Source organism: Siphateles boraxobius, unplaced genomic scaffold, assembly GCF_051911475.1.
Source record: "Siphateles boraxobius isolate OS27281-9 unplaced genomic scaffold, OSU_SipBor_1 39, whole genome shotgun sequence".
Classification (NCBI taxonomy): Eukaryota; Metazoa; Chordata; class Actinopteri; order Cypriniformes; family Leuciscidae; genus Siphateles; species Siphateles boraxobius.
In genome coordinates this window covers 3,298,530-3,314,565 of record NW_027509019.1, presented here as the reverse complement: position 1 = coordinate 3,314,565, position 16,036 = coordinate 3,298,530, and the positions used below count along the sequence as shown (strand labels likewise).

The 16,036-nt window shown below is 38.1% G+C and overlaps 1 protein-coding gene across 1 annotated transcript in view; it reads right to left on the bottom strand.

The window, feature by feature from the left end:
- Nucleotides 1-13,224, bottom strand: part of aadac (arylacetamide deacetylase) — a 42,781-nt gene extending 29,557 nt beyond the window's left edge. Inside the window, exon 1 of the mRNA XM_077197336.1 lies at nt 12,873-13,224. Within this exon, the coding sequence (XP_077053451.1) occupies nt 12,873-13,028 (156 nt within the window). The 5' untranslated portion in view covers nt 13,029-13,224. The remainder of the gene's footprint in view (nt 1-12,872) is intronic.
- Between the last annotated feature and the right edge of the window lie 2,812 nt (nt 13,225-16,036).

Genomic DNA, 16,036 nt, shown 5'->3' with positions numbered 1-16,036 from the left:
CAGCTACCTTGTAGGGTTAACTTATAGGTTTATAGGTGAGCAAACTGGCTCACAAATATCTATGCATTCTACCCACAAGTTCCCCATCAGAGAGACTCTTTAGTGCTAGCGAAACATGTGACATGTAAGCGCTCATGTTTGAAACCGGCAAGGGAATACATGTTAGTGTTTTTGGCCAAACATTCGTAAATGCTTTACTCAATCAAGTGTTGACTTGGGGAAAATACATTTCATCAAGTGTTTGTAAGACTTCAGTTGGAGTCAAGATTTGTTCTGCACTTTATTTTGTAATGACACTTACTGGTAGCCTTTATTGTGTGAAGAAAATGTTAAGAAGTTAAAAGTATTTATACTTGAATGTGTGCTGTGCAATATTTTAAAGGGCCACTGAAGTACCTTGGAATGCGCAGCTTTGTATGTTCACACTGAGCTGTCGCCAAACGTTCAGTCTGTGGTTGGACCTTGCCTTTCTACGAGCCAGAGTAACCCTACAACAAGTTTATAGGCATGCTGTTGTCACAACCGATACCTCTGCCACCGGCTGGTGTGCTGTTTGCAACAGGCATGCTGCCTCGGGCTCCTTCACAGGACCGCAACTGCAGTGGCATATCAATTGCCTCGAGTTCCTAGCAGTACTCTTTGCCCTGCGACGGTTTCGACCGTTGCTGCATGGCAAGCATGCACTGGTCCAGACGGACAACACGTCGACCGTTGAGTACATCAACCGTCAAGGTGGTCTAAACTCCCGTTGCATGTCGCAACTTGCCCGCCATCTCCTCCTATGGAGTCAGCAGCGGCTTAGGTGGCTGCACGCCATGTATACTTACGGGCAAGCTCAATCGTGTGGCCGACGCACTCTCATGACAGCTCACGTTCCCTGGAGATTGGAGACTCCCTTTGCCCTGAGGAAGTACCTGCTTTCTCAGGGACGAGGCACCATATGGCCACGTGTGGTCTCTGGACGGGATGTGGGGGACTCGAGTGGTCTACCTCCAGTGGTAGTGTAATCTATCACTTAGCTTGACATGAGGCGCGCTTATTATTTGGAGTGGATTCTTTTTGCTGAGTGGTTTTCTCAACGACAAGACCCCTTCGGCTGTCACCCTCCACCTTGAAGGTCTATGTTGCCGCCATCGCAGCTCTTCACAATGTTGCTGATGACAGGTCACTGGGAAAGCACAACCTGAACATCAGGTTCCTGAGAGGTGCCAGGAGGTTAAACCCCCCCAGGCCTCGCCTCATCCCCTCCTGGGACCTCTCTGTCATCCTTTTGGGCTCACAGAGAGCTCCCTTCGAGCCCCTGGAGCCAGTTGAGCTCAAGTTTCTGTCTTTAAAGACAATGCTCCTGACTGTGCTCGCTTCCTTCAAGAGGTTAGGGGACCTGCAAGCATTTTGCTCAGCAAAAAGTTCCCACCTCTTCTTTTCTGGACCAGGTGGTCAACTTGCAAGCGCTGCCTCAGGAGGGGGCAGACCAAGCCCTTGCCTTGCAATATTTACATGGACCGCACGCCGAGCTTTAGAAGCTCAGAGCAGCTCTTTCTCTGCTTTGCTGTTCAGCAGAAGGGAAAGGCTGTCTCCAAATAGAGGTTAGCCCACTTGAAAGTGGATGCCATCGCCTTGGCGTACCAGTCCAAAGGTGAGCCGTGACCTCTTGGGGTGACAGGTCACTCCACTCGTGATGTTGCTTCATCCTGGGCGTTTGCGCATGGTGCCTCTTTGGCAGATATCTGCAGAGCTGAAGGCTGGGCAATACCTAACACATTTCGTAAGATTCTACAATCTACGAAGAGATCTACAATTCGGTCAGCAGCAAAGATATTGTTTGATAAGTTGAAATTAAATAAGTACATTTTCATTATTTAACATTTAAGTATAGCAGACTTGTGTAATATTCATGTTTGTATGTTAGTGTTTTTATTCATTTTGAGGAATACTGAATCTGTTTTTGTGCAAGTAAAGTGAGACGAGTAAAGATTATTGGAGAATATGTCACTTCCTGTCTCCTGAGATCTCTTCATTCTTCCTCCCCTTTAACCCCCTGGGGTTGGCGGTAAATACTCTGTTGATTTTGATCTTACATATGAGTGTTATACATCATTCTATCCTGTTAAGTGTCAATTATTTTTGTGTATACTCACAATAAAAACAAAGTATTGTGCTTTTTGTCAAATTAAGAAAAATAAACATGATGTGAGTTCTGCCTTCTCTCTGTCAGTGAACTCCATTCTGAAACGCGTCCGAAAATGTACTGTAACTCAGCGAATACTTGTCATACAGGCACGAGAGTTTTTTCTTTATGAAGCTTGAACTCTCTTCTTTTAAATGAAGTAATTTAAATAAAAAACAAATATTCTCAGTTTATGTAATATGTATAAAAGAGAGAGATGTCAGTCTTTTTCTTTTCAGCTCATTATAGCTCATTAAGTGTTAATGTATATATATATTAGTGGTGGGCCGTTATCAGCGTTAACGCAGACTCTTATCGGGCGATAAAAAAATATCGCCGTTAATCTATTCTCAAAGTTGGGTTGGGAGCTAAGCTGGGTCTATACTACGCAAGCTATGATGACTTTCACCTTGATATGTACCTAGCCGGATTGCACTGTAGGGGGTAGGGATGGGAACTGAAAACCGGTTCCACTCAAAAACCGGTTCTAAGTTTTACGAACCATCGATATTGTATGCCTTCGACATTAACGATTCCTCTTATCGATGCTCCTGCTCCGAGTCCCAGCCATAATTTACAGACTGTGAACTCAATTTTCTCCTTTTGTCCTTTATCGGGCACCATCGCTGCGACGTCCAATACGCATCTGTGCGTCATTCATGATGTCAAAGCGATTTGAGCAGAGGAGGTAAACATGGAGTGGAAAAAACGATCTAAAGCTTGGCTTTACTTTACTAAACGAGACAAATTATGTTGTTTCCTGTTTGCATAAACAGGGTTTTTCCTGCATCGGTGAGTAATATAGATGAACTGTTGTGCTTGTGACAGGGCACATGTTTAACTGAAAGAACGAGCAGAGAGAGAGAGAGAGAGAGAGAGAGAGAGAGACAGGCGAAAGTGTAAACTTCTTGCTCTCTCTCCCTCACACATATTAACCCTCTGATGTCTAGGGTGTTTTTGGGGTCCTTGAGATGTTCTGACATGCCCTGACATTTGTGCTTCTTTTCAGTTGCTTATAAACATATTAATTGCAAAGGTATAATTACACTCTATTTAGCACAAACAGGGCTACCATAATATGTGAGCAAGATGTATGTACATGTTTGTATTTTTGAGAGAATATTGTTTATGCATGCTTATTGAAAAAACTAAAACTTAAAGTGTCTGAAATAAGGCCACAAAACACATACTAAATATGTGTCCACAAGACTTTTGACTAATGGATGTTCTCGCCTAGAATTTTTGCTTCAAAATGATCTGAAAATCATCCTGCCTAATCATTTACACAAAACAATACATTGATTTAAATTTTATAAGACACCTTTTGTTTGGAAAGGCAATATGCGTGGAGGCGTGGTCACACCTGAGAAGACAAAGGCCGGATAATGTGCCGCATACATAATGAGCTGCATATTAATTAGCCTTTCACACAGGTGTGTCACAGGGTCCCAAAGAACGCAAGGACAAAAGAAATTATCTATATATACATATTTTACAATTATAAATTGTAACCAATTACAAATAGGTTACAATTACAACAACAATTACAATTTTAACAATATTTCAAATGTATTCTTTCTTTGTACAAAGTATACATTTTATCATACGTATTAAAAAAGGTAAGGATTCATTAGTTTGAATATTGGAACAAACACTATAATAACATCTTAGTTTATAATTCAATATACCTACTTTATTTTTGACAAAACATCCCATACTATAGTATATTTAACATATGAGCAGAAATTGGTGAACAAAAGTTTACCTATTTAATGTGACAGTAGTCTTTTTTTACAGTCAAAACTTTATAATCTATCCAAAACCAATCACGAAATCTTGTCTAAACATTCATATTTAGTCTATAACATATCGTGTTTATAACGTTTACTAATTTAGGTGCGAGAGTGAATGAACGGCACAGACACGCGCTGTATAACTGTAGTAAACAAAGCGCGCGTGCCTGTGTCGTTCATGGGTAATTCCAGCGTTATGGATGTGACATTTGAACTCATAATGACAGGTGAAATGTCTCAGAAAAAAAAAAAAACTTCTTACAATATTTAAATTGGAAATGCATATTCTCAGAGCACCCAATCTGGGGAATTGACAGGCAAAATATGTTTTTCTAAAATATATTTAAGCACCCCCAAAAAAGGAAAATATGCATGCGTTATGGATGTGACGGGAAATGACAGAGTTTTTGGTATACTGTTCGATTTCCTTTAAAGTCTGTGAACTTTTAAATTCAATGTATAAATATTGCTATCCACATGATGAAGGGGTCTTAGCTGAACATAAAAATATCAATGTTTAAAATATATATATTGTTATGAAGTGTATTATGAGGAAAAACCAACGTTATGGACGTGACAAAAACCCACACACACATATATATAGCCTGCTATAAAGTAGGTTGTTATATTGTCATGGTATCTTATCTGAGGTGATGACTCTGAGGTGACAGGGCTATTTGATATGACATTAATATAAATAGATTTTTATTCAATTTATTTTCCCTGATTGTGTGCGGTTTTTAGTATCATCTTACCATTTTATCCATCTGTCGTTGTTGTCGGCGTTTAGCTTTAAGATAACGCTATCTTCGAGCTGTCAAAACCTGAGCTTGAATGACAGGAAGCGCGAGCGAATTAGAGGGCGCCTGTTTCACGCCTAAACCAATCAGGTTCCTCGCGCAATTGCAGGACGCCTCTCGACTAGGACGTGAATAGGCTACTATAAACACATAGACGGAAAATTAAAGCAGAGACTATTACGGAAGACAGTCAAAATTAAAATACATTAACAATTAATGTTTGTCATATAGGAGTTCAAATCACAGGTTTCCTCCACAGTCAGGTGAACCGATGGACATTATTGTCCGTAGATGTGAGTCACTAGCAATCATGTAACGCCTACGTTTTTTTGTGTCTAAATGATCGCACGGTTTTCGGCCAGTTTATGGATTTTAATGCACAGTCGCGAGTCAAAATCATCACATTTTATTTCGTATAAATATGATTTGACAAAATAATGGACACGCAATATTATTAGCCTTTTATTATTTTGTCAGCGTGATCGTACCGAGCCTCTAAAGGGACGTGGTGGTGGAAAAAGCACATACAGATTACACAATCAGAGAGTTGCCCATTTCTTTTCGTTTTGATCTTTGCAATCTTTCTATAGATAGGCTATATTTCTGAGAGGCATACCCTACGTTGAGTTTCTGTTATGAGACGCGCACAAGTTTATATATAAAATCATTTCTGTCTTGAAACAGATCACAATAGTCATATGCATGATTTAATATGAAGCGTCCGTAACGGTTTATATTAAATAAACTAAACCTTTAAAACGTTATGGACGTGACAGTGCACTGAAGCGTCAAGACCTCTTTATTATAGCCCTTATAAATTCAACAGGCAGTGCTGTTATGACCAAATTAGTATATTTATTTCTCAGGCATGCCTCCATCTTTCTGCAAAATGCTTACTGTTAAAATAAAGTTTAAAAAGGGGGGTCTTTGATACCTTTTTTTGAAAGCATGAAATATGGCTGGTTGAAAATGTAATTTAAGCATTGTTGCTCACCTCATATCTGGTGGATAAACAAGGCAATTTTCTTAAAATTTTTGTTAAAGCACATTAATACAGTATATTACAGACCTAAATGGACAACTTAGAAAGGGTTTTGTTCTTTTGGTTAAAACTTTATTTTTTCATGGTAAACATGACCTTTGCATGGAATTGCCCTCATTCATCATTTAGCCTACACACAGACACGCAATTCATATTTAAACAGTCTTTTTGCGGTTTACAGACACTATTCAATATCGCGATTAGAACAAAGCACTTAAGAATAAATGACTTACTACATCAGCTGGATCCTTTGCTCCTCGAAATGAAACTACCAGCACTTCTGGTAAATTTTCCAGGGTTATTAGATAGTATTATTGCTCACAGCGCAGGGATACGCTGTGTGCACAGCGGTAGTAAGATACTTCCTAAACATGATGTGTTTTATAATCCAGCTGGTGGGTGTTGGCATGTTTGAATAGCTTCCCTTAGACCATTTGCACTTGAATACCGCGCGCTCTCCGTGGGCGTGGCACATTAACGTGTAATCAGGTATAATGAGCTGGAAAGAAAAAGACTGACATCTCTCTCTTTTCATACAGATTACATAAACTGAGAATATTTGTTATTTTATATAAATTAATTCATTTAAAATAAGAGAGTTCAAGCTTCATTATGGAAAAACACTCGTGCCTGTATGACAAGTATTCGTGGAATTAGTTAATTTTCGGACGTGTTTCAGAAAGGACTTCACTGACAGAGAGAAGGCAAAACTAGCATCATGTTTATTTTTCTTTATTTGACTAAAACACAATACTTTGTTTATATTGTGATTATACACAAAAAATAGAAACTTAACTGGATCAAATGATGTACAACACTAACACGTAAGATCAAAATCAACAGAGTATTTTCGAGTCTCTTTTGCACTAAGAGAAAAAGCGAGACTATCGCGCCGGCGTTTTATCAAACGACGAGAACACTTTTTGTGCTCAAAAAACCCAAAAATAACGACTTTATTTCAACTATTCATTTCCTTCTCTCTGGGCCTCGAGTCAGGTTACTAGTTTAACAGCGTATGATCTGTTGTTGTACGTCACACGCATCACCCACATGACCAGCGTTGCCCAATAGTGAGCCTACGTGTGACGTAACTCTACGCAATTACACTAGTTTAACTGACTAGAGGCCCAAAGAGAAGGAAATGAATAGTTGAAATAAAGTCGTTATTTTAGTTTTTTTTGCGCACAAAAAGTGTTCTCGTCGTTTGATGGTTGAGAGTAATTACTGACAGCATTTTCATTTTTGGGTGAACTATCCCTTTAATCTGTTTATATGCAACGGGAAAAAGCACAAAATGTCAGGGCATGTCAAAACATCTCAAGGACCCCAAAAACACCTTAGACCCCGGGTTAAGGGCGGAACACTGCTGCAAATGAGCACCGCTAGATTCTACTGAAGCATTCAGTCTTATTTACTTCTTCTGGGTTATTTTTGTTGTTTTTAAAATATAAATTGAACTGAAAGAAAACGAGTTATGTGTACTATACTGATTAGGCATGACTTTCAAAGATCTCACATGTTCAAGCTCTAAAACTACAATACCCATGATGCATCCAAATTCTCCTGGGAAGTTCATTACTAGTTGGGAAGTCGAAATCATGACATTAAATAACTTTGGTCAGAACAAGATGGCGATGTACCTTTTCTACTAAAAAAATAGCAAGGATTTTTTAACTCTACTTCTGCAAAATTATGAATTATCAGGTGTGTTTTTGCTTTGTTTATTCAATTTAAGGTGTTGTAAATTAAATATATACAGTATATATATATATATATATATATATATATATATATATATATATATATATATATATATACAATTATATAATAACTGTACAATACTACTGTATTTTATAAATGAAAAAAAAACATACATCTGAAAAATTTACCATCAACCACAGATGCTGGATTTGTTAATTATGTCAGGCATGTTTTCTCACTAACATGCCTACAACTCAAAAACACTGGCCTCAAAAAACTCAGAATGCATTTCCCACTCGTAATTGTGTTCAACTCAAAAATGTTTTATCCGACATGACTTAATGTGCTCAATGTTAGCATTATATTATGTGGTTAGAACAATCATTTAGCCAATTATAATTAAACAAATTTGCAAGTAGATCAAATGCATTACTTTAAATTCTATTTATTTTGGGTCTTTTTGATAAGAAACCCTCAAGTGTCTGTAACCTTTGTATGTCCATGGCTGGTCTATGCTCAAAATTTAAAGGGATAAATGATTTTAATTTGTAGGTGAACTATTCATTTATATTTTGTCACTCTCACATGCACAACACAAGGTAACGTTCTTGCCACAGCGCTAAGTCAGTTGTTTCCAAGAGGTAGATAGTAAACCAATAATAAAGTAATGAGTAAGAAAATGATTGCTGAAAAGGAAGGTGAAGACAGGGGAGAGGCGAAGAGGAAGGCAGAGTCTATGGAGCTGCCTAAGGCCTAGTCCACACGGACATGAGTATTTTTATAACCAGAGTCTTTCCTCCTGCGTTTAAAAAAAAAAAATCCCGTCCACACATGCTCGGTTTAAAAAAAATCTCTGTCTACATGAAAACACAAAAACACGCTATCAGGCGCTGTCAAGAGCACTCAAAGTCAACAGCGATGTCCTCGACAAACGAAAATTCTCTCTCCATTCTTCAGCCACAACCACTTCGTTCTCAAAGCTGTCCCACCAACTAGAGGTCCGACCGGGTCTCGTCCAAAACCGGCAACGGTGGCGGCGGGGTCTGTGTCGTGGGAGTGTTGTCACTAGTGCCCTGCGTAGAATTGCATTCTGAAGCCTCTGTTCCGTAATATAGTAAGAGAACTGAGCATGTATCTGTAGACATGTTATAAGCCCTGTTGGCACAGTTAAGCTATTATCAGCAATATTTGGGCTACGTCCGACACAATCTGACGTCAAACACAGCGGATAACGGAGCGCACTCTGACATCCCGAGGCAAAAACCCCGGTTTTACTGTGTACATGACAACACTGCAACCTGCGTTTCTGAAAATCCTCACCCTGGCAGGGGTTTTCAAAAAAACGGTTTCAGTGACCTGATACTGCGTTTCCGTGTGGACGAACGGCCGAGCCGCGTAAAAAAAGTCCCCGTGTCTGTGTGGACAAGGCCTAAATGTAAGCACCGACAGCAAACATACAGAACTGAGTGGGAAAAGGACTCCAGTGTTGCAGGATGGCTAAGACCTGTTTCAGGCAATGACACCAAAGCCTTCTGCCGGTGTTGTAGCGTGCACACGGTGGCTGAGATCACCGTTTTAAAAAAATCACGAAAAATCCAAAAAACATCAGGACAAAAAGAAAAATCTAGGCCCAGCTTAAATATCCAAAGCCTATTTGCCACAGAAACCGTCAGAGAGTGAACAGCTTCGTGGTCAAGGTCTTAAAAATATGTATTTAAAGATTTGAAAACAGCTCAGACCTTGAGCCTTGGTCGCACAAAGACACCTGCTATAACCAAGCATGTCATTGGCTACTGTTACTTTGAGAGTCTAACCGAAATCCTGAAAAGTTAAAAAATTCAGCGTTTTGATTGACGAGTCAACAGACATTGCGAATGTGAAAACGATTTGTGTTGCTGTTCATTTTTTCGATGAGGGCACAAACAGGACTCAGACCCGTTTCTGGAAACTGGTGCAGATCCATTCAGACCAACAGAGACAGTTTGCCACTGAAGGGGCCACTGCAGAAAGGCTTTACAGCGAAATGATGAAGTCATTACGCGATGCAGATGTACCTATCGAAGACAAGGTGGGGTTCAGGTCGGATGATTGCAATACAATGATGGGAAAAAACAATTCTGTCTCCAGCCGCCTCAGAAATGATCTGCCTGGCATCTCAGTGCCGCGGTGTGTGTGTGTGTGACACCTCTATACAGGTGCGAGGATTTAGCCAGAGACATTTATGAATATTTCAAAAATAGTGCAAAACATCTTGCACAGCTCAGAGAATTTCAAGTAATCAATATTTGAAATAATCAATATTTTCAAAGTGAAAAGGTGGTGATTACTTCATTGAAGAGCAAGGTCTGTGAAACCTTCACAGATCTTCTTCTCACCTTCATGGACAGAGACTATGTTCTGCGCACTCCATTGAATCAGATTGACATAAATGACAGCCAAAAGCTCAGACCACTAAACACGATGTACTTGGATGTAAAAGTGATGCAGCATGTCAAGCAGACTAAGATTCCAGCAGCAACCCTGACAGATTTTCATGTGCGCTGTCAGAATTTTCAAAGGCAATGGATGTTGATGAATTCTGGCCCGATATCTCTACCTGGGAGGATTTTGTGGGGGCTAACCATGTTCAGCGAATTAGGAAAGTTAGCCCTTGATGTTCTTGTGTTTCCGCATTCAAATGCATCATGTGAACGTGTTTTTTTTCAAAAGTCAACCTCATAAAAAAAAAACGAAATTGGCTCATTACAGACACTCTAAATGGGCTTGTGCACCCCTCAGAGTGTATTAAGAATGCGGGAAGGTGCCCTGCTTTTAAGCCAACGAGCACTATGTTGCGGTCCATGAAAAGTCCGGATAGTTCGTTTCGGTGATGCTGAAGTTTAACCGATTTCTTCCATGTTGAATGAAGAAGCAATGGTAAACTTGATGAGTTAGTTGACTATGTTCAGGTCGAGGAAGGTACGCATGGCTCGATGTGTATTAAGCCTGCCGGTGCAAGTGCGGCTGTATTTTTGTGTAATTAGTTAAGAGAAAGTACACCGGTGCCATCTTACTTGAATGCACCTGCCGTCGTAAAAACGACTTCCCACCTCATAAATACGAACATCGCAGGAGGACTTGAACGCACCATTAAACATGACTTTCCGATAGCACATGAGGACGTTAACTGTGACAAGATGATTGACATGCCAGTTTACAACGACAGGATCAACACAAATATGCCACAAAAAAAAAAATCAATTATGACATGGTATAATGTTCCAAAAGTTGCCTACTCTTCTGCTACACTCAAATGTATGTACTTTTTCTTTGCAAAAAAAAAAAAAAAAGAGTAGCCTACATATTTTTTGGGGCGTAGTAAATAAATTGGGATGCAGCATAAAAAGACATTGTGGTATGTTCCTTAGTTGTTAGCCATACTTTTATGTGTTTGTACAGTATTCATTTTTTAAAAACTTGTTTACAATATAAATGTTCCTATTTGTTTACCTTTTTAAATGGAAATGTTTAAAGCTACTATATGTAAAAAAATGTTCACTGCTAGTGTTCGCTTACCTCTTACGATAACAAAGGCTTAGATTTATGACGCAGTGAATAAGCAGAATCATGGAACTTGTCGTCATGCCGATGGATCGAATAATGTTTATCGGAAATAATGTTTATGGATGAGTTAATGTTTATGGGTTATATCACACATAGGCTCACTATTGGCCGACGCTGGTCATGTGTGTGACGTACAACACAGAAGCCCTGCGCTGTTACACTAGTGAACTGACTCGAGGCCCACAGAAAAGGAAATGAATAGTTGAAATAAAGTCGTTATTTTTGTTTGTTTTTGCGCACAAAAAGTATTCTCGTCGCTTGATAAACTTAAGATTGAGCCACTGTAGTCACTTGGACTATTTTAACGATGTCTTTAATAACTTTTCGGGGAACAAGTGTCAATCCCTTAGAAGCCTATGGAGGAGTGATCCAGCTCTCAGATTTAATCACAAATATCTTAATTCGTGTTCCGAAGATGAACGAAGATCTTACGGGGTTGGAACAACATGAGGGAGAGTAAATACTGACATAATTTTCATTTTTGGGTGAACTAACCCTTTAACATGAAGGATGGGGGTGCAACCAAACACTATGGGTGTTTTTCTCTTCTCCGTAATTAAATCTTGTAGCAGAGCTACAGCAAACATTTTTTGGTGGTGGAAATCCATTAGCTATTACAACTTCTTTGTCATTGTGGAGAGCGCACTGCATGGTTGCATAGCAACGACAGACGTCACGGGAAAATCGAACCGAATTTTACTATTAATAATAAAAGATAAGCTAATGTGCATTGTAAACGTCAGTAATTAATCTTTTTTGACTCATTCTTTTTATAAAAATGATTTAAAGGCTGAAATATGTGAGTTTTTTTTTAATAAAAACTTTTTTGTCAAAACTTTATTTGAACTTGTAGCCTACATGTTAATAGATAACATGTTGCAAGACACTCCTTTAAAATCTGGCCATCATTTTGAAATGTTATTATTTTAATGTTTATGTAAACAAAAAGTGCATATTAATGCTAATTATATTTGTCATTTGCTGGATTTAAACAGCAAACTTAAACCTTGATGAATTGATTTTATTGTGTAGTATTAGTACTTTTTGAACAGGATTCTCTGATAACCGTGATCATTTTCATGCCATTTCATCTCTAGTTAAGAAAATCAACTATAATTATGTTTTTACAGTATAATATGCAAAGTACAATTTTCTATAAGAAAATGAATCTCTGATTCTGTTCTTTTCACTGACATTTAAGGGTGACATAAATAGTTGTGAATTTGAGAGTTATGAGACATTATTTAAGAGATTTAAGTGTTGTATTACATGAGTAGCTCTCGGCCACTATCTTTTTATAAAAGTAGCTCTCAAGTGAAAAAAGGTTGGAGACCCCATAGCTACAACACTCGCCCCTATTTAAGCTGCATTTACACATTAAGGTGTTTATTTAAATGGAATTTCCTGCTATAACTTCCTTCTATTATTAGCCACAAAGCTTACTTTAATGGTCGGATTAAGAATAATCTGTAAACTGTAAATCTGCCTGACTCTATTGACACACACTCCTGAGCAGACACGGTGGTGTCGTGCCAAACACTTGTGAAATCCAAACAAATTATCTCAAATAGGTTACAACTGCGATTAGTTGCGTAATCACACTCTTTGATCAACCCAGCCGAAAATAACAACACGATACGAGATATAACGTTATGGCAGTAATATCGCTATACACATGCGTTTAACTGGCATTAAACTTCAGAATGATGTCTGTCAGTATTTCAGGCAGCTCAATCCACTTAAAATACAAATGCATGCAAACTTACCAAGTGGCTTAAAGTTTTGAAGAACGAGTCAGTGAGCATTAGTTTCCATCTCTCTTCTATGTTATTCGGGATTGGTGAATAGACGTAATAAGCGGTTAACGCGCCTAGTAACACAAGCACAAACACTCCTTTAGACCTCATTTTGAGATCTCGCATGTGATCTGTCTTCCGTTTATTTTATTGTCTGTTTGCTTAAGAAGTCCTCGACAAGTGAAAGCTCCGTCAACTGCGTTTATTAGTCATTGAGTTCTCTCTGTGTTAAAGTGTAATCCTGGATTAATTTTGGACTGGAGCCAGCGAGATATGACAACACGTGTTAGAGTCATCTGATCGTGATACTGTACGCGTGCATGTGGAAGAAAGATTTGCGCTTGAGCGCGCTCTGGTCTTCTCAGATCTGCAGCGCAAAGAATTTATTAAATCGTAATGAAACGCGGCTGGAGCTCCTCTCAAATTCCTCAGATAACGCCGTGGGTCATCGCATGGTTTGTTTGCCTCCCTGATATACTTACAATACTGTTGAATGGCTCCACTTTCTTGCATGCTTTGTGTTGACATTTCTACGAGCTGTCTGTCTCGTGTTGCTGCGCCGGATTAGATATGGGGTATAATGGGGCTAAAGGCCTTGTACAGCTTTTCATCGTTGCTGAATGATTGTATGATTAATGTTTTTATTGAACAATAATGGAGTAACAGATTTTGTGTGAAAATAAATCATAAAAGTGTTTTGTTTGTTTGTTTAAAACTGTTGAATTCAGTGTCGAGGTCTTTTACCCCACAGACACACGGTAAAAGACACACGACTGATACAATTACTGCAGCTAGAATAATGTTTTTAATAATGTCTAAGATAATACTTGATCAAAACAATCACAGCAAAGTTTGCACTACTTTCGTTTTATTTTGATATATAGAAATTTCATTTTTGATCAATAAATATACTGTTATTAAAATATGTTCATTTTAAAAATACAGAAACAAAATTATTTAAAAAAGTAAATATTCTGCAAGTATTGAGGAGATCCTATAATAATTTAATAATGCTTTACAGTTGTAACTATAAATGATATTTTATAATATGATTAATATTATATTTTTTACATATGATGGTTGCACTGTAAATATAGTGACCACCCAACTTGTATGATATTTGACATCTGAATCTAACCATATCATGCAAACAAATGGAAAAGTCAGCCAGGTGTAGAGATGGGTATCGTTAAGGTTTTAACGGTATTACTACTCTTACCGATACTGCTTATCGGTCCGGTACTTTAACGGTATTCGTATCGATACTTTGTGCTGTGTTTTTTTTTTTTTTTAAAGAACAAATTGAGAACAGAATTAACATTGCTTTATTTTTTTAAATGTAAAATGAATAAAACAATGATCTATAGTGAAATAAACAGCCATGTTTAAACATACTAAAAACAAATGAATGTAAAACAAATGAAATAAACTATATTTTTCTGTAAAAGAACATACAGTTGGGTATGCAGGTATAGGCTGCAAAAGGACTCAAGAGTTTTTAACCATTCTTCTGAAGAAAGATTAACATATTTGCCTTTTCTGGCAAAAGACGGGACCTCTCCTGGCTTAAAGGTGCAATGTGTAAAAATTTTGAGTATCTATTAACAGAAATGCAATATGACATCCATAACTATGTTTTCAGTGGTGTATAAAGAACTTACTTTATAAACCGTAATGTTTTTATTACCTTAGAATGAGACATTTATATCTACATAGGCGCGGGAATCCCCTTCTATGAAGGTCGACATATTGTGACGCCATGTTTCTACCGTAGCCGGACGCGAATACACAGCGGTACAGAGCGCGTTTCGTCACTACCTTGAAAGAGAAGCAGCAGAAAGCTAGAAGCTAGCCATAAACACCGTGAGTAGTGACTTTTCCCTTGTCAGTGGTGTAAGATATGTAGTTGGATTGTTTCATGTAACTTAATTCTTCTCCCTCGCTGTGTTATGGCTTTGCTATGTGGGGAGAAATGTGCTGGTGACGTTCGTGAGACAGCTGATTAGTACTCTTGTCATTGACCGTAAAACAGTAACGTTACAGGAATCACCAACCCGTCGATCTTGGAAGCATTTTAAGTCGATCACGAAGAGTTTTCAAAATCAGAGGGGCGCCAAAGCGATGGTTAAAAAAAATCTATTTTTTTATAAGTTATATACATTTATATAAAAGTTATACAAGTTAAATATAAAAAAAGTTATATAAATTTTATATAAAATTTAATATGACGAGCGCGTGAGCGCTGAGTGAGCAGCACAGGAGTGCGTTATCATTGAAACTCGAAAAAGATGAATGAAGCAAAAAAGCGGTCGGGGGCTAAAAATAGAAAAAGAAGGAGGTTAAAGGAGATGGCATGTCAAGGGATGCGACGGCAGCTAAATAAGTGGATGGTGAAATGCAACAGGTATGTGATGTTTGTGCTTGGAGGAGGCTTGCAAATATTCATGTTAACAGACTAACATTTGCTAACTCTGGGAATGTAGCAGCCAGAGCTAGCTAGTTTAGAATATGCAAAACCGAGGTTGCTGAGCTGAAAACTAAAAAATATAAGGTAGCATGTACAATAAATGACAAGAATCTGGAAAGCAACTAATGCAATATCTCTGGTTTACCATGGAATCATGCGTAGATTTGCTACCAAGCTTGGAGGCTTGCAAATATTATTGTTAACAGCAAGTGTTTGCTAACTTAATGCAAAATAATATTGCTGATATCTACATTTAGATTTTGGTTAAACCTTATGGTACCAATCCCATGCATGACATATCTCAATTTTATTAAAGTGAAATAACAACTGGTAAATATAAGGTAGCATGCACAATAAATTACTAGAAGCTGGAAAACATGACTTATGCAATAAGGCTGGTTTATCATGCAACAAATAGATTTTGTTTTACCATTCATGTATGTTCATGTTAGCTGTGCTATCAGACATACAAGCTATCTCTTTAAAGATCTGTGCTATATAATATGTATGATCACGTGTCAAACAGCAACGAGGCTTTTGTTGACCACTTGGACAAAATCGGTTTCTGTTTTTTTGTTTTTTTTTGTTCACTGACATAATTTATGTCATCATTGTTGTCATTGTCACAAGTACAGGGATTTGCAAAGAAAAAAAGAACATTTTCTGG